Below are 22,969 nucleotides of genomic sequence, written 5' to 3' on the forward strand. Positions count from 1 at the left end.
TGTTTTATTTATACCAAAGGATTTGGAATCATAATTATATATATGTCGCAGTAAAGTAATAAATCAGAGAGTGAATTGAATCTCTAGACAGTTAATTAAATATCGATATTTAAACAAGTTGCTAGCGTTTTGATTAAAATAAAGCAGTGTCGAAAACATTTATCTGTCGAGTCTGTTGATTAATAATGTAAAAAAAGATGTCGGTCACGACAACAGCTGAACGCTTTTATTTCAAATTGTCGTCGTCGGTGAAATTGTTTTGGTGTGATCGTGAAAGACTGAGTTTCGAAATTTCATGTTTTGTTTTATTGTAAATGGTTAGGTTAGTAGGAAACTTTTAGGAAACTCATCAAACGTTTCGTTCAGTCACTTGTCTGACGTAACGTTAGCGACTTAATATAAATCGATCATTAATTAACTGTAGAGATTCAATTAACTCTCTTATTTAACAACTTCACTGCGACATCTATATCGATCGAAAAGTTATAAATTTAAGTCTCCCAAAATTGTCTGAAGTCTTCGGAATCCTTAGCCAGAGATATAGGGGAGTGGTCGTAATCGGATCGACTGTTGTAATTATCGACGTCCGCCGAGAAGTCGTCGGGATATTCGTCTTGGCCGTCGTTCGCGGAATCTCTCTTCGACAACTCCACTTGCATGTCGACGCTCGACTCTTCTTTATTCTGAGAATGATATATGGCGTTCAATAAGTCGTTGTCGGTCAGCTTTTCCATTTCGGGAGATGCGGATCTCTCTCTGTCTTTTACTTTTGGACTCACTAATATTGTCATCTGCGTTGATATTTTGTCTTTATCGTCGGCTTCGCTTTCCGACATCTCTTTTGTGTCAATGGAGCTCTCCACGACTAAGACTCTATCGCAGTCCATTTTAATACTATTCGTTTCACAGTTCTTTTCGATATCAACTCGTAGGAGATTTTCTTGATTTTCGTCTACATCTTTAGTCACTTCTGGAATATTTTCTAAAGGATAGCTCTTTGCATCCGATTTCGGAGTCGTCACAGCCGGAGTTGTCATATTGGGAGAGAGATTGTAAATTTTGTTTATATTATCCTGAAGTATTTTCAATTCGGTTTTGTCTATGGACGTTTCGTCCGTTGGTTTTTCATTAGAGTCTTCGTCTAATATATTCATGGATCTGCGTTTTACTTTACTCGATGTCATTCTCGTGTGATATAATTTTCTAAATTCCGTTAAAGGAGTTTCCAAGTAATTCTTAGTAAGTTCAAAATTTTTATTTTCGATAGCGGAGAAACCTTGGGGTATGGGTTTAATTATTTCCGAAATGGCGTTTTTATTCTTAAAAGGCATGTCAAACGATCGATACTCATTTAAATATTTATCGAGATCATTATTTTTGAAGTTAAATCCTTCAGGTTTTATAGATTCGCTAAGCATTGGACTGCTTCTTTTTATCTCTGAAAGGGATGTAAGTTTTATTGCTATACTGAACAATCACATAATTGTTGGAATTTCCTCAATAATCTTACCTAATTCCTTCCTTCCATGATCAAAGTGACCCTGACTTAAACTATCATCTCTCTGTCGCCTCCGGAAGTCCTGATACGACCTCTCAACAGCTTCCGCTTCAATCTCCAACTTCCTCAAACGCATTTTGGCCTCTCGCAACGTTGTATTTGGACTCTTCTCGCGAACAGGTGGAGGATCTCTTGTGCTGTGATTGCTGAAATTTTAGTGACGCGTTCTTGCTTAGTACTAGATAGCACAATTTTAGTTTTGAGTATAGACAATAGAGCAATTGGTACTTTTTAACTTTTTGAAGTTAAGATCTCTACTGTAATATGGCACACGCAGACTACTACCTCTGCAAAGCCACATTTAATAGAGTCATTTATATATGTATTAAATTTTTATAAATTAAATGATTAATTTATATAATAATTATTTATGTTATATAAATTTATCAATAAATGTACAATTTTAAATGCAAATAAAAAAAATATGCAAATCTTCATAACAATTACATGAAGCTACTCACTTCCGTAATTTCTCTTTCGCCTCCCGCAAAACAGATTTGGGACTCTTTTCTCTCGGCTTTTTCTCGATATTAAACTCCGCCACTTGCTTCTTCGTTTGTTCCGAACACACATTACTACAAAAAGCAAAAAGACATTATATTTTATTCACAAGAAAGTGAAACATTATTAAGAATCCTTACCAGGCGCAAGACCGGTTGTCTTCATCGTTTTGATCAGAATTTAAAGGAATATTTGCGCTTTGAGTCGGTGCTTCTGTTTAAAATAAAAATATTTATTATTAATCTTAATATTATATATTGAATGAAGATTTGAATTGAATTCTATAATTACCATATTGTCTGTCTGTCACTTCTCTGGGGATAAGTTTTGAAGTAGTAGCGATTTGCGGCGTCACTCGGCGGCGTAAAGAGCGCCATTGGTTTATAAAATGTCTGTGAAATAAGGAAAGATTTGTATTTTTGTATGTTCCAACATATTATGTGAATAACATTGGCCACAATATACCCATAATATTAAAAAAAAACTGTTCAACTGCGTGAAAACGAGACAGCTTTTCATCTATAAACATACGTTATACTTAAAACATTAAAACCTCATAAATAGACAAAACATATTTTTTTAATTCCTAGCTAGAGGGAGAATGAACGAAATCTTTGATTGATTTTTGAAGTTATACTTCTTTAGGCGCGTTATAAAAAATTGATGAGAGTGAAATTTTACAATGCGCGCGCACCGTGACACAAAATTAACAGATTGAAGTTAGGTCTAGGTGGCATGAAAATCGATAACTATGTTCAAGTTGTATCTTCTAGTATTTTTATATTTAGATTCGTCACGGTACAATTAAACAGTGTGAATAAAAAAATATTATTTTGGTGTTTTTAAATCACTTTCATATATGACGGTGATAGAATTTACGAATAAAATCTTTTTGATTAATTTTATTATTTATCCTTAATCACTACTGCATTTTGGTTAATTTTTTTTCGATACGCCAAAGAAGCATAACTTCTAACGCGAGTACATAAGTACACACACTCTTTTTTAAATCAAAAAGCATAAAATTATTGAATGGCACATAAACCACATAGGTTTGTTCCGAGATCAACAGACTCACCTGCGACTGTCTGTATGTCTGTCTTTCAGCACGCCGATGAAGGGCAGAGCGTCTGTGGGTACGAAGACGCGTCTTTGGGGAAATAAATTCACTTGTTCACCTCCACCGATACTACTCACGAACCCTCTGTTTGTGTGCGTGCTAAAATGTATATTTATGACATTAATTCAATTCCACTTCTTTATTTCAATGTGTATAATAATAGTTTATTTTTAAAGATAATAATTACAATTGAATTAAATAGCTAAAACGGATTACATTATATATAATCTGAAGCGTAGTTTGTTTTACGTTGTTTACGAAAAACATGTACTAACAAAGACATTATGCTAACAATTTACTTGTTATTTGTGTTAGAATGCAATGTATATGCGTGTGTGTGGTATGTGAACGATATTAAATAAACTGAAAAAATACATTAGATTTGCCTTTTCTTTCGGAAATACGTGGTGATATTAAATATCGCCTAAAGGATAATAAATATGAAATATTGTCAAAATGTAAGTCCAAAAAGAAAGAAGTTATTGTAACTGCCTTTTATTTCGTTGGAAATTAGAATACATATTAATATCAAATAAAATAATTGAAATTACACGAAATCGATAATAACAATCGAAACTTTGTTTTTATTAAGTCAGATAAACAAACAAATAAATAGGTTAAACTCACCTCGTAAACGGCTGAAGCAAAGTGGGTGCGGTTTGTGGTCTCGTATTTGTCACCTCGGAATGAAGACGACTGCGCTCAGATGCTAACGATGCTATGTGATCGCTCTGCTGTTAGTAAATTAATCAGATTATACATTGATGCTACTTGTGTAACTAGAAGTACGTATACAAACACATAAACATTATCACCTGTCGTGCCAAAGCATGCAGCCGATGATTCTCGTTCCTCAACCTTATCAATTCATCTGTGTGATCACAAAAGTCACGGTCGTCGTGGTCACTTTGTTCGCGGTCACTCGACGAACGACTAGCGCGTTGGTAATCGTGATATATTGCTTCGTTTGACTAAACAAGTGAAACGAATATGTTAGCGTACTAAGGTTATGTTTTAAGTAATTCTTCCTGGAACTTTGAACTTTCAAGAATCATAAAGTAAATTATAGTTCGATTAACATAAATTAATATGTATTTATTACTAACGAAACACACAGATGCACACAAAATAATATTAATAAAATAACACAAAAAAAATATCGAAATATTATATTATTTTCTTTCCCTATTCTTTTTAGAATAAATTATATTTTAAGTGTGTAATGTGTGTGGGTTGTGCATGTAATTGGCCCTGGTTCAGCATTATGAGTATGAGCAGACGCAAGAAATAAAAGTAAAAAAACCAGTGCAAGTAAAGAAGTATTGTATGATTTGTGTGAAAAAAAAATGTTACTACTATAAGAAATAGATAAATAAACAATTTTGGGCGGATTAAAAGCTACATTTCGTGTGATTTTTAAAACTGCGAAAATTTGATTTTAAGTTATGATCACATCTCTTCGAACAACACTAAACAGTGAACAATTCAATCAAAATCGATGTTTTGATCGTTTCTTTCGTTCGTCCTTCTCACATGCTCTTTCTCTCTCACACTTCCTCACTACTCTTTTTCGAAAAAGAAATAAAAAATATTAAATAAATTTCGAATCATTTCACTGCATTTTATTTCTTAATTCTTTGTCAATTATAAATGCAAAAATAATCAATATTATCTACTATCCATGATCGGTTTTCGATTATGACATTGATCATCCCTAGCAGGAATCACTCACGCAAAAGGGCGTTGTAATATATAGGTAGATATAGATATAGATATAGTACCAACTCCCATAGGATATGGGAGTTGGTACAATGTGCGATTACTACGCTAGCTGCTAGCATTGTGCGCGGTCAGCGCTGATTTAATGAAAAAATGATAATAGTTATACAGATTAAAATACATTTTACGAGCGCATTAAGGGATGATACTAATCCTTTTAAATATGCCTTTCTTGAATATATAATTTATGAAAAAAATATTGGTCACATAGCTAAAAACATAAATTACCATAAAATTGACATTCTTCTGCTTTAAATCGTTCACAATAAGCCTTTGTTCATTATTCAGTAAATTGTTTTCCGTAACTGTTCCCTTTTCGGCCAAACATTTAACATTTTTTTCGACAAACTGCTTCAAAACCTGCAACTCGTTTGCCAAGTCTTTATCCAACTCCTTTTCATTGTATTTCTCTTTTAAAACCTCTAATTTTTCTCTTTCTTTGTTGATGCTATCTCTCTCTCTCTTCATGCTCTGTAAATGTTCTTCTAACGTTTGCAATTCTTCTGATATCTGCTTGCGCATGTCCTCTCCCCGTCTCCTTAAGAGATCTTCAGCCTCTTTTGTTTGCGATTTTAAGATTTGTTCCTGGAAGTGCGATGTTCTAGTATTATTCAAATTAAACGAACCAATTATTGCCATATCTGAATTTTAGTAATTAATGTATAATATTATTTTTGAATGTCGACGCTACCGGTGGACAGAAAAATATCAACTATTATATTTTGTATTTTTTTTAAATAAATAATAACTGATATTTAAGGTAAAAAAAATTGAATAGATAAAAGAGACTATTTAAACAAATTATTTTACCATTCGAATGCTACCTCTAAGTAACATAATATAGTAAATTGTCGTAAGTTCCAAAAAATTTAATAAGAATAGGCTACATATTTTAATATTATATATATATATATACACAAATATAATGTTTAGCCTATGTAATGTAGTGTAAGTAGTTCAATAAAATACTATATATATATACTATTTATATTTGAAAAATATATACTAATGTAAAATAACTTAAATAGTCCAGTAATTTTGGACTTATTCCTTACTTTTTCTCTTTAAACTACTAATCAATACGATTCTAATAATTCGTCCATAAACTTATATAACGGGTCAACTCAGCTACAAAATTTTACAAGCACAGGGCAGGGCATGGAATACTTGCTTACTGTCACTTGGATTTGTAAATTTATTAACTTAGTTGCATAGTTTAAATACGTCTTAATATAAAAACCTTAGCAGTCAATCTCTCCGTCTCGCTCTTAACATCGTCCATCGCCTTCGTCATGGCGTCGTGTTGCTGCCTCAACGATTTCGCCAAATTCCAAAGAAATTTCTTTTTCTCGTCGACATTTTTAAACAATTCCAATTCGCGTTCCTTAAACGATTCCTCCAACTGTAAAAGTTTATTTACGATACAAGAAAAAAATCATTAATTAAATTAATATTTTTTTAATAATTTTGTTTTATTTTTAGTGTACTTTTTTCTACAAACGTAGAATAAGGCGAAAGATAAAAAAAATTAAAAAGATTTTTAATTTTTTCCTTAGCGAAGGCGTGATGATATAAAAACATATAACAGTATTTAGAGTATAGGAGTACATACCTAACGTTAAATATTATTAACCTTTTCATGATATTTTGTCAATCGAATAGGCAAGTAGGTGATCAGCCACCTGTGTCTGACACATGCCGTCGGCTTTACGAAATATTGATCTTACTTCTAGTTTAATGCCAGTATTCAATATAAATACTATGTATATAATACAAATTGTTTTGTGTTTATACATAAGATCTCATTACCTCCTCTCTTTGCTTCTGAAGCTGTAAGGTGTGACTGGCGATGGATTTCCTGATGGTATTTTCTTGTTCCTCCTTTATCATATCAACTTCAGATTCGTACACGGACTTTAGTTGTTCAAACATCTATGTAAATTGGGATATTATAATAAGAATATTAAACAATTGAGTAGTTAAAGACAAAAATGGCATTATTAGCATTCTATAACGTCTACATCCCAATTAAATATATTAGGTCCTTTTAATGAAATTGGCGTTTTGTCTACTGGACAAGGAGATATTTGGAATTCCAAATTCAAACATTCTAGGCCTCTGCTGCTTCAAGACTATGCTAGACCATACACTGCACAAAACGCCGGCAAGCACTCGCGAGCCCTCTGGCATTGAGTGTCCATGGGCGGCGGTATCACTTAACATCAGGTGAGCCTCCTGCCCGTTTTCCCCCTGTTCTATAATAAAAAAAGGCCTCAACCAAATAAGAGGAGTTTCAATTGGAATGTCTCCATCATCATCCACCATACTCCCCGGACGTTGCTCCAACAGATAACTTTTTTTAATTTGGTTCTTGCAAGGTAAAAATGTATGTCCGATAGGGTAGTCAAATAAAACTTAAAACTTATGGAATCCCGTCCGAGTTTTTTTGTAAAAGGATTAATTAACTACCTATAATATGGCAAAAAATGCATAGATAGCAAACACACTTTGATTAATAACATATATTATATTTTAAAAAGTATATTTTTTTCCCATACAAAACGCCAATTTCATATGAAAGAACCTATTTAGGTATAAAAGGTATATATTAGGATTACTATACCTAATTATACGAATCAAAATTAGTGGTTTACCGTTATATACAAGTTTTATTAAAGAAATAATTCAGTATTTATGTAAATATATAAAAGATTATTATATTTATATATACTGTACTCTTTTCAAAGTATTATTTAATCATTTTTATTATTATATGTCAATAATTGGCCAGCTTTTTATTCCTAAACCATCAACTTATAAGTTATCAACGCACACAGAAAAAACCCAATCAAAACCGGGGTTCGAACTCACGACCTCAATGGTGGTTTGGACTGAAATAACAATAACGAAGCAAGTCACACCTCATTTATAATGCCTTGTTCAACAATTGACAGGTTTTTCATAAAACATCCGGCGTCCAGCGAATTCGTGGACTTTGGAGTCTGCAAGTTGTTTAGGGTTATTATAGCTGTGTATATACACTTTCTACTCAAGCTGCATATACATATATGTGTGTGTACCAAGTGTAAAAACATAGTGGATTTTGAATGAGAGGAGACAGGAGTTCGTAAGTCTCGTTATTAATAACGTCTATCTTTCCCGCGCTCATTGTTTTTTTTCTAAAAAACATTTTTTTATGTATATTTATAATTAGGAGAATGTATATCTACTTCTATTATATATATATATAATATATTATCTAATAGATACCTACGTATCTTTCACTCTACCTTAAAAATGTATAATCTATAACAGCTGGTAACCCTTATTTGCGGACAGATTTAACCAGGCACTCATATACGATAATTAATAGAAAAAATTAGCTTCAATTTGGTATATAATTAATAACTGTACGTCATGAATATGTAAATGTATCGAAATTATACCCGTTTACACCTGGCTACGAATAAGTGTAGCCAGGTGATCAACGGCACCCGTGATTTCTTAGTCTTTATGTAAATTGCCGTGATGTACACGATATTTATTTAAATAACAAGTACCCAAAAATTGATTCAAAATAATTTAATTTAAAATACTAGCGGCCAAATTTTGATAACCAACTTGGTAGATCCTAATTATAAATATAGGTACATACAAATTTGGTTTTTAGCAAATATCGATGGGCGCACTAATAATGCCGCCAGATCTTAGACCAATAAGGGACTTTAAGAGATATTGTACTTCAATATTCTGGGATAACTTGGAATTTATAGAGGAAGGCTGACACAAGGATCACAACTGCGACCAAATGACGTCAGGGAATAGTTATTTATTATTATTATTTTATTAAATTACTATTCTTAGTAAACAGTTGAAGGAACTGAATTAAACTGTTATCAGATCATACAGATGGATCATGGAAGATTGAATGAAACTACCTCATTGAAACGTGTCTTGCGTTTGTCGTATTTCTCTTTGATCCGAACCACGCGATACTGACACGTCTTACAAAAGGAATAATGTCGACATTTGCGTTTCTTGCTATTTTTTTTAATATTGCCGTCCAATGTATCTGTGCTTTTGTCACTTGTTAGGTTCTCTTCTGATGCTGTAACTTAAATAAAGAACTACCTATAGAGGAAGAAATTGTTCTTTTTTTTTCAACCAGTAAAGATCTTAAGGGTCAAATCCCTTTTTACAAAAGATGGTCCATGGGTGGCAGTACCACTTAAAAAAAAACATCGTTAATCAATGTATATTAAAAAAACATACTTTATCAATGTAAATGTAAGTAATAAAACTTACCATTCTCATTAAAAATTGAGTCCTTTAGGCACAATGATGTACATTTAAAAATACATAGGAGAAGCGGTATTTTTTCAGCCTGATACATTTCAGAAATTTTAAATGCATGTTGAGAGTCACATTCAATGCCTGTAATGACAATTTATTTTAGGACAGAATTACCATTGGTCCTTCCAACAGGTTATGTGGTACTTTTTATATATCTCTAAATATGATTGGTCTTCATAAAAACAAGTAATTTTGTATGAAATTGAGCTGGACTTTTTCAGTTTCAGGCACACAAATTTACATGTATCTAATAATCTTATTTTTATAGATTTAGTTTGTCGTATTTGTTGCTGTTTTGTCCATAATTATGATTCTTTCTTTTGTTTTTTTTATCATTTCTAAATTTATGTTTAAATTTACTTTTAATAATATATTTTATAGTTAGTTATCATTTTTTGTTATATTCATTTATGTTAGCAATATAATAAGAATTATTCATTTTTTATTGACTGATCATTTACTCTTAAAATCATACTTTTCTAGTATTTTTAAGCAGACATATATTTAAATAAAATAAAATTGCACTATGTTCTGAAATAAACAGCAAATTATTTTCTCACCTAAACAACTAAGAATGGACCATACATCATTGTCTTCAAAGTACAAATCAAATGCTTCATCTGTGTTTTTAATTAAGGCCTTTGTAAAGCCAAAAATCATATTTGCCAGTGGGATTTCAGACACAAACACTGAGAGAGTATAGTTGAATTCCTTTAAAAAAAATTCGACATTCACACAGCAGTAGTAAATTAATTTATAACTATAAAAACAAATATTAAAAGATTAAACTAATAAAATGTTTAAGATATTCTGATACAGTGTTTGGTGTGAATTCAATTCAAAAGACAAGTAAAGAAAGTTTTGGTGCATTAGAAACACAGATATGTATAAAAAAATGGTACTCACTAGCTTTAATAGGTACTCAGCTATCAATATATTAATTGCCTGGTATCTACGTTCCAGACGTTGGGTAAAATTCTTTTGGCATGGAGTAGTATCTCCTGAAATTTGCATTAAGTATTAAAAAATATTGTAATTTTTTTAGTTGCTTTGCTGCTTGCTTCTTTTATTACTTTCAAAAAATTCAATTGTGAGTACAATTTTAATAAGTAGTAAGAATTTTCAATAGCTTCGAAATTATAAAGGATTTCAACACCGTTTTAAAGAAAAAAGGGTATATAAATAAGCAAGTTTAAAGCCCGGCAAATTAAAATGAGTTATGTTTTATTTACGGTTTTTTGGATATAAAATACATAAAACGAAAACTCATAAAATGTTACCTGTATTAGCAGTTTTTAAAACATTAACGATATGACCACGCAAATAAGCTCGTAAGTCGTTTAAAATTCCATTTTTCTCAAATAACTCATAAATGAACTTTTGAAAGTTTTCTGGTGATTCTGGGCTTTTTACATCGGAATCGTTGAAATTTTGATGTTTTTCAGCAGTTTCTATGCATTCCATTTTGTATTCGTTTTCAATATTTTTAATTTAATTCGCATGAAAATTTATTTGTAAATTTTAAAAGTAAAGTTCATGATATAACTCGATTTGTAGACGTTTCCGGTTGCCATTAGCAACTCCACAGAACAAACCATTTCGATTCAAAACTGTTGTAAGATCCAAAATAGTTTTCTAATAAAATTAACGATCCCTTGTCAATAGCAATATATTACTTTAGTATAATTTTGAAACATATTTTTTTAAATATCATCTAAATGTGCTACAGAAATTTCACGACTCACTTTCGCGATTAACATTGATAATTTTAAATTACTGCTAACAGTCCCTGTGGCGCAGAGGATAGCGCGTTGGACTTCTAATCCAAAGGTCGTGGGTTCGATCCCCACCAGGGATGCATTTACGTTTTACATGTTTTCATTATTATTATATTATTATTAATAACAAAGCAGTATTTGTTAAATTTGTGTTTGAGTGATTAAGAATAAATTTTTGCATAGAAATTCAATTTTGTTTATAAGTAAAACATTTTGCTTCATTGATAATTAATCAAGGTTTTATAATAAAAATAACTATTAATCATACTCAAACATCGTTAGCTTGGTTGCCTGGTTGGTCAAAGAAGACTTAGCTAAACCATTAGGAAGACTTAGCTATACCTAATGGTTTAGCTAAGTCTTCTTTGACTGTTACAAAGTGTTACTGTTACTGCGGTACAAAGTTTGCTGGCTTAGCTTGTATAATATAATTCTAGCGGCCCGTACCGGCTTTGCAAGAGTGGGCATATTTTTTTAACAGTTTTTGTAAATATTGATAATAAGTATTATATATATATTCTTTTTGTACCCACTTCAAAAAATGGAAGCAGGATGTAAACATATTTCTTTTACAAGTCTAAACTAACTAAACTTACTGATAACTGTAAAATAAAAAAATATATGTGTAACTTTTTATTTTAATTAAGTACCTAGTTATAATTTTATGCCAGTTTCAAGTAAAATATAGGGAAACTACACGCCCGAAACGAAAACGAAACGAAACCTAACTAAAACAAAGGGATAAGCTACTTAAAAACATTATATTTAAATAAATATTAAATATTAATATTATTATTAATTGTGAAAGAAGATAATACATTATAATACAATAAAGAATAAAACAAAACGCATGAGATTTTAGTTGAAAAAGGAACATGTAGTTTGAAATTGTAAGGAAGTCAGAAGGAGGTGCGGTCATATTATAATAAGAAAAGAAAATATGGGCGAGGTCAATAAAAGTGTAAGTTTTTTTATAAAAGTGTAAGGTAGTCAGTATTCAGTAGAAGTCAATGTCACAGTCACCATTTGTTGACAATTAACAAATTCAGATTGTTTATTATTTTAGATCACAGACAAAGGGTTGTTACTTGTTTACTTTACCTATCATTTTAAAAATTATACATATTTAGTAAAGCAATAACAATGAGGCGACGGGCTGGTGTCGGTGCTATCCAGAAGCAACAGTTAGAACGAGAAAAGTATAGGGAAAAGGGTTCAGAAATTCAAGAAAATCAGTTCTTACAAATGCAAAAGCAACTCGAGGTTTTCAGGGAAAATCTTGAAGAATTTGCATCAAAGCATAAAAATGAAATTAAGAAAAATGCACAATTCAGAAGGCAGTTTCAAGAAATGTGTGCTGCAATTGGTGTGGATCCACTTGCTTCAGGAAAAGGCTTTTGGTCTGTGCTAGGTTTGTCCCATCCCATTTCTCATATACATAGGTATTTCAATTCCCAATCTCGTAATTTTTATTACTGTAATAGTAATTTCAAAATTGTTTACCAATATTTATATCCATGTGTTTAAAAATACTTTAATCAACTGATGTAGCTTCATAATTTTAGGTATTGGTGATTTCTACTATGAGCTAGGGGTTCAAATAGTTGAGGTGTGCTTAGCTACAAACTACAAAAATGGTGGGCTTATAACGCTAGAAGAATTAAGGACAAGGTTAATAGCTGCACGGGGAAAAGCTAAGAAACATCAAGATATAACAAATGAAGATTTGTTAGCTGCAGTGAAAAAACTCAAGATATTTGGAAATGGGTACACATTCCTAAAAATAATTAATAAAAAAACAATTGTACACAATGAATATTCTTCTTAATGGTTCATGATAATTATTTCAGATTTATTGTAGTTTCTATAGGGAAAGGAAAATGGTTAGTGCAATCTATTCCTGGAGAACTTAATCTTGACCAGACTTTAGTTCTACAAAAGGCAAGCTCCTTAGGAACTGCCTGGATATCTATAAGCATGTTAACTGGGGATTTAGGGTAAGTATGAGTGTTGTAAATTACCTATATATTAAGGATATAGCTTAGCAACACATAAGATTCAAAAAATTTATATTATGTCAAAGCCAAAATAATTCAATTTGTATTTTTAGGTGGAATGAAACAAGAGCTGAAAATGCTCTTAATCACATGGTTAAGGAAGGTCTGGCTTGGGTGGACAACCAGGACCCTAAAGAAACTCTATTTTGGTTCCCTAGCATGTTTTCTGACTGTGTTGAGGCTGCCACTGCATCCTAAATGTAATGGTAAAATTGTGATTATAATCAAATGTAGTAATTTATATTAATAAACATTTAGTACATAACTTAATGTGAGTATGAAATTGTATTTCCTATTATTTTACTGTTATTATAAGATTAAAAAAATTCCAAATTTTGTATAGATGGTTTTATACCAACTATTTCTTCAGTACAATTTAACTAAATTACTCCTAATATATAAACTTAGACAAGTTGAAAGGTGACAAATTCATTTAAACTGATGTAGTTTTTATACATGAAAGGTGTTTAAATCTACACAATACATTTTTATTTTGCTTAATTGTATAAATGTAAATATTTTAAGGTAATGCACTGTATTTATTTATTACTATGAAAATAAAAACTTGAATTTCATCTGGTTAAATTTTATTATTGCACTTTAGTATTATATTATATAGTGTTTTATATACAGATTATTGTAAACTTTACAATTATAGCTAGAATACCAACTTGCCTTTATTCAAGCATTCTTTAAATTTTTTTTAAAAAAGTTACAGCTGTTTACAGTACTGGCAGACTTTTTAATTATTTAACTTTTACACATTGTAATCTAATTCTGGTATTCGTTCCCATCAAAGAAGATTATAGATAAAACTTAGTTACAAATATTATGCACAATAATCAAAATTGCTAGTTTTAACTGTTAGAGCTACCAGTTGAACTGCTATGAGGTAGATTTAGTTGTATTCTTAATTCTTTGTTCTCCTGGTATAATGCTTCAAGTTTCTTCTTTAATTTTTCAGTCATATCTAGATATGATTCCTTCCATCTATAATTCAGGATATGAATTTTATGTTCACCTCCATGGTTTAGTGGTTAAGTAATCCTCTTAGACCAGTAAAACAGTCATTGTTCAAGGACAGAAAGTAAAGTTTGATTATTTCTTGTTGGTAGTTGGGATATAACAGGACCTCCAGCTTCATAACTTTTTTGAATATGTAATAATTATTAAATTCAAGGACTTAGTAAAAAAACAATCAATGGAAATTATTATTTTTTTAAATAATAATATCTTGTACAGAGATTTAGAATAATGAGGGTTATAAAAGAAGCTATGGAAAACCATGGATGTTTAGAGAGCAACTGTTTCTATATTTATGAAATCTCTTATTCTCAGATACTTACTTCTTGTTAAGTTCCATTTGATTTTCTAAATGTTTATTTAATTCCAATAGTTCTTCTTCTTTAGTTGATACCATTCTGTCAACATATTTTTTATTAACTGCCTGCCCATGTTCGGCAATACCTATATAATGTTAATCGCATCATAATATAATATATTTAAAGTAGATTTAAAATTATTACTTTTGGCTTAGCTGTGTCCTTGATGACATCATATTTTGAAGTTTATTTATCATTCCGTGTGTCTCATGTAGGGATTTTTGGAGATGCTCCACTTGAATTCTGAAATTGTTCAAAACATAATATATATTGTATTCAAAAAATGCAGTTTTCTTATTAAAAGAATTGATAGGCATTTGTTTTATTGAACCCGTTATCGGTAATTCTGCGGTATTATTCGTGTCATGTAAACATCCTCATTCTTAAGTGTCTCTTTTAGTTATGGTGTAAACATAATTGACAGAAAGAGACAAAATAATATTTTAGTTAGTTGGAATGGAATTTTGAATAAAGGAATCAATCAGGATAAGTAATAGTTTTCTTAGTTTGGATAAACATCTACCTCTTAACTAGAGCTAGAGGTAAGCTAACTGCTAAGTTATAAAGTATTAAATGTAAATGTTATTAACGCCGGACTTAGCGTGGCCACTCGTATATGGTTTATTTAGCGTTATAAGGTAGCCTTCCTTCCTTCCTTAATACTACGGACTGCCATCTGTAAAACCTGCTCCCCAGGACCGGAAGCGTAAGTTCCCCGGATTTTGGAGCTTTCACCCCGGACATTTCAATACTTTTTTCATTCAAATATATTTTAATCAAGATGTGAGTATCTTGATATATTTTAATGTTAACAGTAGTAGCCAAGATCTGACGTCAGTCTTACGTTAATTTGGCTACTAGGGAAGCCTCTTTTGTTGCATGAAATAGTGTGTTTAATCATTCTTGTCGCAACTGAGTAATTATCCTTTATTTTTTAACCTTCTTAGAGATTAAATAAAAGATAAACAAACCCAAGTAGTAGTTACTCAGTTAATAAAATAAAATGAGAACTTGTTTAACTTATACTACGCGCTAAATCGATAGCTCGCGATCGCCATTCGCCAGATCTCGCCATGCATCGGTCAGCGCGCCCCACACCCACTCGCCGCTCGCCTAGTAAAATAGCGTCAGAAGTGCGTGCGGTGAAATACCTAACCCATAGCGTTTATTACATAAATTATGACAGCGGGATCTGATCGAAAACCCGAACTACAATTTAAAGCCCGCACGGACTCCCATCTTCCAAACTAGGACAAATCCGGGGAAACCCGGATGGCAGCCCTATTAATACTTAAGCAAAAAAACAAGTTAAACCGAGAAAGACAGTATAGCATTTGAAAATAACGCGTTCAAGATATACAAACCTATAATATTTATTATATTAGTATAACGCAAATAAACCTTACTTTAATTCCTCACACTGCGTTTTCAATAACTTCTCTTCCCAATCTCTCCGTTTCGTTTCTCTTGCAAATGTATCTTGAATCCTTTGTATGTCCAAAGCTAAGGTTTGCTTTTCGCATACAAGTTGCATATTACGCCGCTCTGAACATAACTACAGAAATATATTTTTAGAAATATGCGACTATCGATCAGAGCGCTCAGTTGTCATGTTCACTGACCACCAAGCGGGGTTGGTGATTAGGGTGAGTACTGAGTACCTACTTCAGTGAAAACAAAGAAGTTTTATTATATTATACTTTTCTAAAATAGTCTTTACCATAATTGGGCTCTGAATACTTTATAGACGTATAAAAGATAATAATATCGTTGGAAAGATAACACATTTTTACACTACAGACAATTATTGATAAAACGTCAAAGCAGTTTTGTAATATTAATTCCGAAACTATAAAAATGTATAACATTTAATAACTGGTATGGTTCCCCTATCCTAAAAGGAGGTTCCTGGAGCAGCCACTAACTGGCCGGCCCGGAAAACTATAAATAAGTACGATAATTCTTTTATTTGCAATTCTATCCGGAAACTTTTCCTACTAAATCACTTCTTATAGCTGTTAACTAAACTTACCAATTCCTGAAACATGGTTTCAAGTTTTTGTTCAGCGACCGCCAGCTTCGGATCTACGAATTTGGAATTCTCACTTTGTTGCTTTATTATGTTTTCATTACTCGTTTGTAGAATTTTGATTTCCCTAAAATTGTATCAGAACTCCAAAAAACGACATTACAAATCACAAGAGTTCAAACGAAAAAACAATTGTGCAAATATTTGGAATAGAACTTGAATAAAAAATATTTACATGTAACTTAATATGCACATTTAAAATATCAGTAATACACCAAATCCACACAGGTGGTATCAATAGTTTTAGATATACCGTAAAGCTTTGTTCAATAAAAGTCCCTTTTCGACGAGCTCCGAGTCCAAATTCCTGACGTGTTCAAGCATATCGGTTACTTTCTCGTTGTACTTTTCCTTTATTTCATCAAGTTCTGATTTGAAATTCTCTTCTGTCTCACGCTTTACTGAGGCTAGGGCGAGTTTTAATTTTGTCACTTCCTCTGAAATATTTTGAATTACAAAAGTATAGAAGCTTTCCTTCGATCCATTACGATACATTTTTTAACGTAGGTACAGTATATAACGCTTGCACTTTGAAGAGGGCGAAAGAGTAAAAAATAATATTATACACATTAATTATTCTTAATTTGTTCATACACTTCTTTCGTAATTTCTTTTTTACTATTAAGTATAAATAAGCTACCGTAGTTTACATCATATCGCAATTGAACCCGTCCTTTGAATAATAGCGTTATAAAATATGAACACTTTATCACTTACGTGTCATTTCATATATGGTTTTTAATGCTTCATTTTTCTGAACTGTTACAAGATCAAACAACTGAAGTGCTTCTGCCACCTAAAATATATTGAATCTATAGCTGTAACAGGTATTACACATCTACTTCTTCTTTAATCAGTAATGTACATAAAACAGCTATTGCTAATACCATTTTTTTTATTCAGTTTGAATAAGAACCTATCGGAATACTTACCTTTGCTTTCGCTTCTGCTTCCTTCTTCACTCTATCAATAGCATCTCTTTGACACAGCGCTAGTTGATTCTTTATATCTTCATTAGTTTTCTTCTCTGCCATTAAATTGATTTTATATTCTTCTAGTGCTTTTTTTGTTTCTTCTGCTTTAATTTCAAAATCATTACATTTCTCTTTAAAACTTAAAAGTTCCTTTTCTTTATGTTTTATTTCTGATTCATAATTATTGCACTCTGTAGATATTTTCTTGTAATTTGATTCTAATTCAACGTAATCTGATAAAGCAGTTTCTAATTTTAATTCTAATTCCCGATTTTCATCTTTGAAATTCTGAAATGATTTAATTTTAGCAAAAAGTAATCTTCGATTCACTGAAAACATTCTACTATTATTAACACTAATTTCGATGCTTCTATAGAAATATCTTGTTCCTAAACCTAAAATTAATCAGTAGGTGTTCAGACATTTATTTCAAGCAGATACAAGAAAAGTTGTCGGGCCTAAAATTTTAATGCGCTTGCCCAAAACAAATGTTGGGTTTGCAAATGACAATGTATTAGTATGTTCAGTTTACGTAAGTAGGTATTCTGCCATTGAGACGGATATATTTTAACAACGCTTAATGAAAAAGCAAGATGATGAATATACACATACCAGTTTCCCAACTCTGTTGTCGTAGTATTGGTAAGTCTTTAGTTCAGTATCCAACGCTTCTATTGTCTTTTGAGATGTCTGCCAAAGGACGTGAAGAGAATCTCTTTCCTGAAAGTGTCAAGATTTATTATGTTTTAATCCTTTGTTCCATTATAAAACAAGTACTAGGAAGACGCTGAAATAATGAGGGCACAGGCGGCCTTTTCAGACAACCATAGCTTTAATTAAAAAGGCTTTTACGATATATATAGATTTTGAAGTAACAACTGTACTGTATTAACAGACCGATACTGTAACTTTAAATTTTCTTTCGTCGTCCATAAACTTGTTTACCACTAAAACTACACCCGTAAATTATTTGTTTCACAATCACAAGCTTAAGTACGATGTTCTTAAATATAACCAGAAGTCCTGAATTCGATTCAAGAGGATAATTATATAAATCAAATGATCAATTATTGAGAGGAAAAATTAGTTTGCACCATAGCTAACTTAGAAAAAATAATGAGGAGGTAATGAGAGAGAAATTATTCACTCGAGTTCAAATCTCAACCTACAACCTTTGTAAGATAAGCAACTTGTCTGCTCAAATCTTCCAACTCTTGGCTTTCTTTGTTATCATGGCTCTCTTGGAAATACTGTAACTTCTCCTTCATCAGTGTGCCAACCTGTTGCGATAGCTTCTGGTTGTCAGCTATCAATGTTCTTATCTCTTGTTCTACGGCAGCCTGGTTTTGCTGAAATCCGAATACTATAAATTAAAGTATACTTAAATAAATTTAATCTTAGAAATATACATATTTTTTTAGTTGACATTTACCTTGACTTTATCTAACATACAACTTAACATGTTTTTCGATACTTAGCGCATGTATTTGAAAGTTTTTATCATAAATTTCTAAATTAGTTTTTTGTTTCGGTAAATTAACCTGGATATTACTTCCATGTGGGATTTTGAAAAACTTAACATCATAAAAGTATCATTGTTGTCCAACCACAACGCACAAGGTTTACCACAGGCATTTGAAAAAACGAGGCGTAAATAAAATTATTCTTTAAACTCACCCTGTAGAAGTCCAGCTCAGATTGTAAGTTTTCAATGGAAACACTCTCCATATTAATCTAATTCTCATAATTAAATATGTAAGAAAATTGAATATAAAATATCGTGAAAATAGGTTATTGTTTACATTTCGCGGGTATGTTTGTCATGCGTTGCTAAGCAACCGATACAAGGTATTTCTGTACATGGAGGCCGCACTAAATAAAAATCATTTTTGAGACCTCAAACATTCCTTTTTTGGTTTATGCCTAAAGAAGTTGTTAGAGAAACTGTTTTTGTATGTTATAAATGATGTATGCTCGTTTTAGTTTCTCCTAAAATAAAAACTACTAAACCTTAAGAATTTACACATTTAGTATGGCAACTTTTGAGTTTTGTTGTCAAAGTCAGCTGTTAAATGTTTTGCTACAACAAAAAACCTAGACGCCGAAATTGAAGACGTAATTATGTAAACAAATGTTAAATAATGACTGTGAATACTTTCGGGAACTTTATTTTATCTAAATCGAATTAATATGTCGACAAGGTAATTGTGGTAACATAATAAGTGTTATTATTTATATCTTCGTAACTCTGTGTTTTATTTACGCCGAAATTAATTTACGTATTAAGAATGCTTCAATGTTTTTAGATTATACTTTGATATCGAAGAGCATCAGTGGCCATTAGTTTATGATGATAAATACAATGTATCGTTTTGCGGATTTGAAAGATTCCATATATTCGACGCAAAGAAATGGCGTAACATAGTTCAGGTAAAATTCTTATTTATGTCAGGTTTAGAAAATCGATATATCGCATGGATTAAAAAATATGTTTATTATTGTAGTTTTTGAAAGAGGCCAAATTTATAAGTGCCGACTGTCTTGTGAAACCAAAAGAAGCAAAGGAAAATGATTTGATAGTGGTTCATACAAAGAAATATCTGAAATCTTTAAAGGTAAATATTGCAAAATAAAAGAAATACTTACAGATTAGTAGAATATATACAAATATGAATTTACTTAAATTTTCAGTGGAGTGCCAAAGTTGCAATGATAGCCGAAGTACCTATAGTTGCTTGTGTACCTAATATACTCGTGCAACATGCTTATTTAAAGCCGATGAGGTAAGTTTCTGTACATCAAATATATTATTTAATTTTTTATTTATCCACTCAAAGTTACTGTTAACATATTAGTATTATAAAGAAAAATATTTTTTTAAATATTAAAGTATTGAACTAAAAAAGTTTCTTTGCTCTTTAGGTTACAAACAGGTGGATCTGTGTTAGCTGGTAAACTTGCTCTTGAGCGTGGGTGGGCAATAAACATTGGTGGTGGTTTCCATCACTGCAGTGGTGATAAGGGTGGAGGCTTTTGCCCATATGCAGATATCACTCTACTAATAAAGTATCTTGTAATGTATAGAAGTGTACAGAATGCAATGATTGTGGATTTGGATGCTCACCAGGTGTGTTAAAATGGTTCAATGTGTGTTCAAATTTTTTCTGGATTGGTTTGATATAAAAACAACTATTTGTCACACACATCATCAGGTACACATATTATATTTTATGTCATACCTGTTTGTATTAAATATTAATATATTGCCTAAACCAATTTGTTTTTTGTCAAATATTTATTTTTTGTTGGTTTGTTTTCAAATTTCTTAGAGGGGGATGGGCTCCGGGAATCTCACTAACTGCATGAAACGCGAGTACTTTTAGGTAAAGCTACTTATCACTTCATGCCAGTTTTGAGTTCCTATGCTTTGCTTTCCTATAATTCAATAGTATTGTTACATTATGTTAATCCCTTTTACAAATCATCTAAATTATTTTTGAATAAAGCTATGAGGAAGTAGCAGTTCAGATATTCTTGGAAACTTCATAAGTAGTCCTCAACACTACTGTGATGTGTATGTATGTGGACTGCTGGCACAAGTGTAATATGACATTTAATATTTTCAGGGTAATGGTTATCAACGCGACTTTCTGGGTGTCCCAGAAGTTTACATAATGGACATGTACAATCGACATATTTATCCCAAAGATGAAGATGCAAAGAGAGCGATTAGGAGGAAAATAGAGCTTGGCAACAAAGTGGAGGATCTTGAGTATATGCTTAAGCTGAGAAAGTGTGTAACTTTGTTAAAATGTGAAAAATTGACTATCACTAATTTTCCAGAAATCTAAATCCATGTCTTTGGGATGTTTAAATTGATGAAGTATAAGTTCTATCAAACCATGAAAATTACTTAAGTAAACTATGCTTAAGTTAACATACTGTGTCGCTCAATATGGCATGAGCAAAGATACATTTGCTACAACCAATAATTATGAATAAAACCCAAAACTTAATTTTCATATGTAATCATGACATGACCACTGACCGCGGCGATTCTAAATTATCTATCCAGTTTTATTCAAACATTCTAATTACACAATTGTTTCAGGAACTTAAAAGCAGCATTAAACGAATTTAAACCAGATATATTGGTTTACAATGCAGGCACGGACATACTCGATTCAGACCCACTTGGTCACATGAGAATCAGTGATATTGTAAGTATAATTATAAGCGGGCAACGCAATTGTGAGCCATCTGGTAATGTGAGTGGCGACGAACATTAGGTGACCATGCTAGTGAGATCCCTGTTCTATAAAAAAAGTATTTATTGTAACTATGGTAATTCGTTGTGGTGTTTGGAATATTTTATTAATATATTTGAGATTTAAAACACTATTACCGGATTAAAGTGTTTCTAATAGTTCCATTACTTTAACTTTCTCGAGTCACTAAGGGTCTAAGAAAAATAAAAAGGCATCCGACTTCTAAAAGGCCTACAACGCACTACCAAGCTTCCCAGTAGTAAAGATGGTGTAAAAAATTTTATTCCTGAGATATTACTAGCTATGCTCTCTATTGCACCTGTACTAATTCCGTCGTAATATATATAATTATAGATAAAAACTTCCAATTAATAGAGCTAAATTACCGCGTGAAATAAACCAAAGAAACTTTGACCAAACTTTATCTGGACTGGGTCTGTCGTATGTAATTTTAGAAGCATGTAAATGTTCTAGGGTATAATCAAAAGGGACGAATTCGTCTTTGAGATATGCAAGTCGCATAAGATTCCAGTTGTGATGTTGACGAGCGGAGGGTACATCAGACGGACAGCGAGGATCATCGCGGACTCCATCATTAATTTGAAGGAGAAGGGTCTTATTGGTAACGAATCTGTATCCAAGAGTAGTGGCGATTAAGAAGAGATCAGATCAGATCAAGTTAAGAGTAGAAAACAGAATAATAATTCTATATGGGAACTAAATTAGTATTTGATTAAAGTATTATTCAAAGATTTGAGTAAAACAGTGTTATAAGACTGTTTTATAATTATGGAAATTCATCTTTCGTAAATTGAAATATAGTATAGGTATGGTTAAAAATATTCTTTTGTTCTTTGAGCACAAGATTTAATTAAATACATAATTTAAAATTTTATAGCTTTTAGCATGGGCCTAATTATAATTAACTTAAAATATTTTCGATTATTTATATTTGCTTATCAATAAGATGAGAGATAAGATCGTAGGATATATTTCAAAGTATAAATCAGTACAAATCATAATTCATTAGAAAAAGAAATAAATGTATGGTTATAAATTTGAAGACCACTTCAATTTAAAGAAGTTCTGTATAGAAATGTTAAATTAAAA

General features: G+C 31.4%; 4 protein-coding genes and 1 non-coding gene across 8 annotated transcripts; 3 read left to right on the plus strand and 2 right to left on the minus strand.

Moving 5' to 3' along the window:
* Positions 1–49: 49 nt before the first annotated feature.
* Positions 50–10,877, minus strand: LOC110997207 (trichohyalin-like). 4 transcript variants are annotated; one of them, XM_022265252.2, is made up of 17 exons: positions 10,592–10,877; positions 10,218–10,312; positions 9,872–10,022; positions 9,264–9,392; positions 8,897–9,066; positions 7,880–7,960; positions 6,768–6,890; positions 6,199–6,360; positions 5,187–5,543; positions 3,995–4,150; positions 3,807–3,913; positions 3,138–3,278; positions 2,351–2,451; positions 2,200–2,272; positions 2,020–2,133; positions 1,511–1,704; positions 50–1,438 (listed from the first exon to the last, which is right to left on the minus strand). In XM_022265252.2, the coding sequence occupies exons 1-17, from the start codon at positions 10,773–10,775 to the stop codon at positions 492–494; spliced, it is 3,285 nt and encodes a 1,094-aa protein (XP_022120944.2). In that variant the 5' UTR covers positions 10,776–10,877; the 3' UTR covers positions 50–491. The 4 variants fall into 4 exon arrangements, with proteins under 4 accessions (XP_022120944.2, XP_022120943.2, XP_022120942.2 ...); XM_022265251.2 differs by having other exon boundaries at positions 3,807–3,910; positions 8,897–9,072; XM_022265250.2 differs by having other exon boundaries at positions 8,897–9,072.
* Positions 10,878–11,096: 219 nt separating this feature from the next.
* On the plus strand, positions 11,097–11,169 carry Trnar-ucu. The gene has a single exon. It is a non-coding gene; the product is annotated as a tRNA-Arg (tRNA).
* A 968-nt stretch (positions 11,170–12,137) lies between these two features.
* On the plus strand, positions 12,138–13,721 carry LOC110997198 (vacuolar-sorting protein SNF8). The gene is made up of 4 exons (XM_022265242.2): positions 12,138–12,500; positions 12,655–12,856; positions 12,940–13,086; positions 13,200–13,721. Exons 1-4 carry the CDS (start codon positions 12,233–12,235, stop codon positions 13,342–13,344), a joined length of 762 nt encoding a protein of 253 aa, XP_022120934.2. The 5' UTR covers positions 12,138–12,232; the 3' UTR covers positions 13,345–13,721.
* Positions 13,722–13,731: 10 nt separating this feature from the next.
* LOC110997200 (dynein regulatory complex subunit 4) lies at positions 13,732–19,506 on the minus strand. The gene is made up of 11 exons (XM_022265244.2): positions 19,269–19,506; positions 18,764–18,940; positions 18,204–18,311; positions 17,550–17,879; positions 17,335–17,413; positions 16,871–17,054; positions 16,561–16,684; positions 15,935–16,083; positions 14,673–14,771; positions 14,493–14,567; positions 13,732–14,136 (listed from the first exon to the last, which is right to left on the minus strand). Exons 1-11 carry the CDS (start codon positions 19,317–19,319, stop codon positions 14,004–14,006), a joined length of 1,509 nt encoding a protein of 502 aa, XP_022120936.2. The 5' UTR covers positions 19,320–19,506; the 3' UTR covers positions 13,732–14,003.
* A 152-nt stretch (positions 19,507–19,658) lies between these two features.
* LOC110997203 (histone deacetylase 11) lies at positions 19,659–22,609 on the plus strand. Its single transcript, XM_022265247.2, has 8 exons — positions 19,659–19,792; positions 19,898–20,021; positions 20,096–20,206; positions 20,283–20,374; positions 20,514–20,718; positions 21,218–21,384; positions 21,703–21,811; positions 22,334–22,609. Exons 1-8 carry the CDS (start codon positions 19,782–19,784, stop codon positions 22,514–22,516), a joined length of 1,002 nt encoding a protein of 333 aa, XP_022120939.2. The 5' UTR covers positions 19,659–19,781; the 3' UTR covers positions 22,517–22,609.
* The last annotated feature ends 360 nt before the right edge of the window (positions 22,610–22,969 follow it).

This window comes from Pieris rapae, chromosome 6, assembly GCF_905147795.1.
Source record: "Pieris rapae chromosome 6, ilPieRapa1.1, whole genome shotgun sequence".
NCBI classification, from domain to species: domain Eukaryota; kingdom Metazoa; phylum Arthropoda; class Insecta; order Lepidoptera; family Pieridae; genus Pieris; species Pieris rapae.

What these genes read in the sequence shown, in the direction of transcription:
- LOC110997207 (XM_022265250.2), bottom strand. Translation starts at nt 10,775, where the DNA reads ATGGAATGCATAGAAACTGCTGAAAAACATCAAAATTTCAACGATTCC. An exon ending in TTTAAAAACTGCTAATACAG is followed by an intron (nt 10,313 to 10,591) that starts GTAACATTTTAT and finishes TGCAAATTTCAG; the next exon opens with GAGATACTACTCCATGCCAA. An exon ending in GTCCATTCTTAGTTGTTTAG is followed by an intron (nt 9,393 to 9,871) that starts GTGAGAAAATAA and finishes TTGTCATTACAG; the next exon opens with GCATTGAATGTGACTCTCAA.
- LOC110997198 (XM_022265242.2), top strand. Translation starts at nt 12,233, where the DNA reads ATGAGGCGACGGGCTGGTGTCGGTGCTATCCAGAAGCAACAGTTAGAA. An exon ending in AGGCTTTTGGTCTGTGCTAG is followed by an intron (nt 12,501 to 12,654) that starts GTTTGTCCCATC and finishes TCATAATTTTAG; the next exon opens with GTATTGGTGATTTCTACTAT. An exon ending in CTCAAGATATTTGGAAATGG is followed by an intron (nt 12,857 to 12,939) that starts GTACACATTCCT and finishes TAATTATTTCAG; the next exon opens with ATTTATTGTAGTTTCTATAG.
- LOC110997200 (XM_022265244.2), bottom strand. Translation starts at nt 19,319, where the DNA reads ATGGAGAGTGTTTCCATTGAAAACTTACAATCTGAGCTGGACTTCTAC. An exon ending in AAGTTGCTTATCTTACAAAG is followed by an intron (nt 18,312 to 18,763) that starts GTTGTAGGTTGA and finishes TGACACTTTCAG; the next exon opens with GAAAGAGATTCTCTTCACGT. An exon ending in ACGCAGTGTGAGGAATTAAA is followed by an intron (nt 14,772 to 15,934) that starts GTAAGGTTTATT and finishes GAACAATTTCAG; the next exon opens with AATTCAAGTGGAGCATCTCC.
- LOC110997203 (XM_022265247.2), top strand. An exon ending in GCTTATTTAAAGCCGATGAG is followed by an intron (nt 20,375 to 20,513) that starts GTAAGTTTCTGT and finishes TTTGCTCTTTAG; the next exon opens with GTTACAAACAGGTGGATCTG. An exon ending in ACATGAGAATCAGTGATATT is followed by an intron (nt 21,812 to 22,333) that starts GTAAGTATAATT and finishes TAAATGTTCTAG; the next exon opens with GGTATAATCAAAAGGGACGA.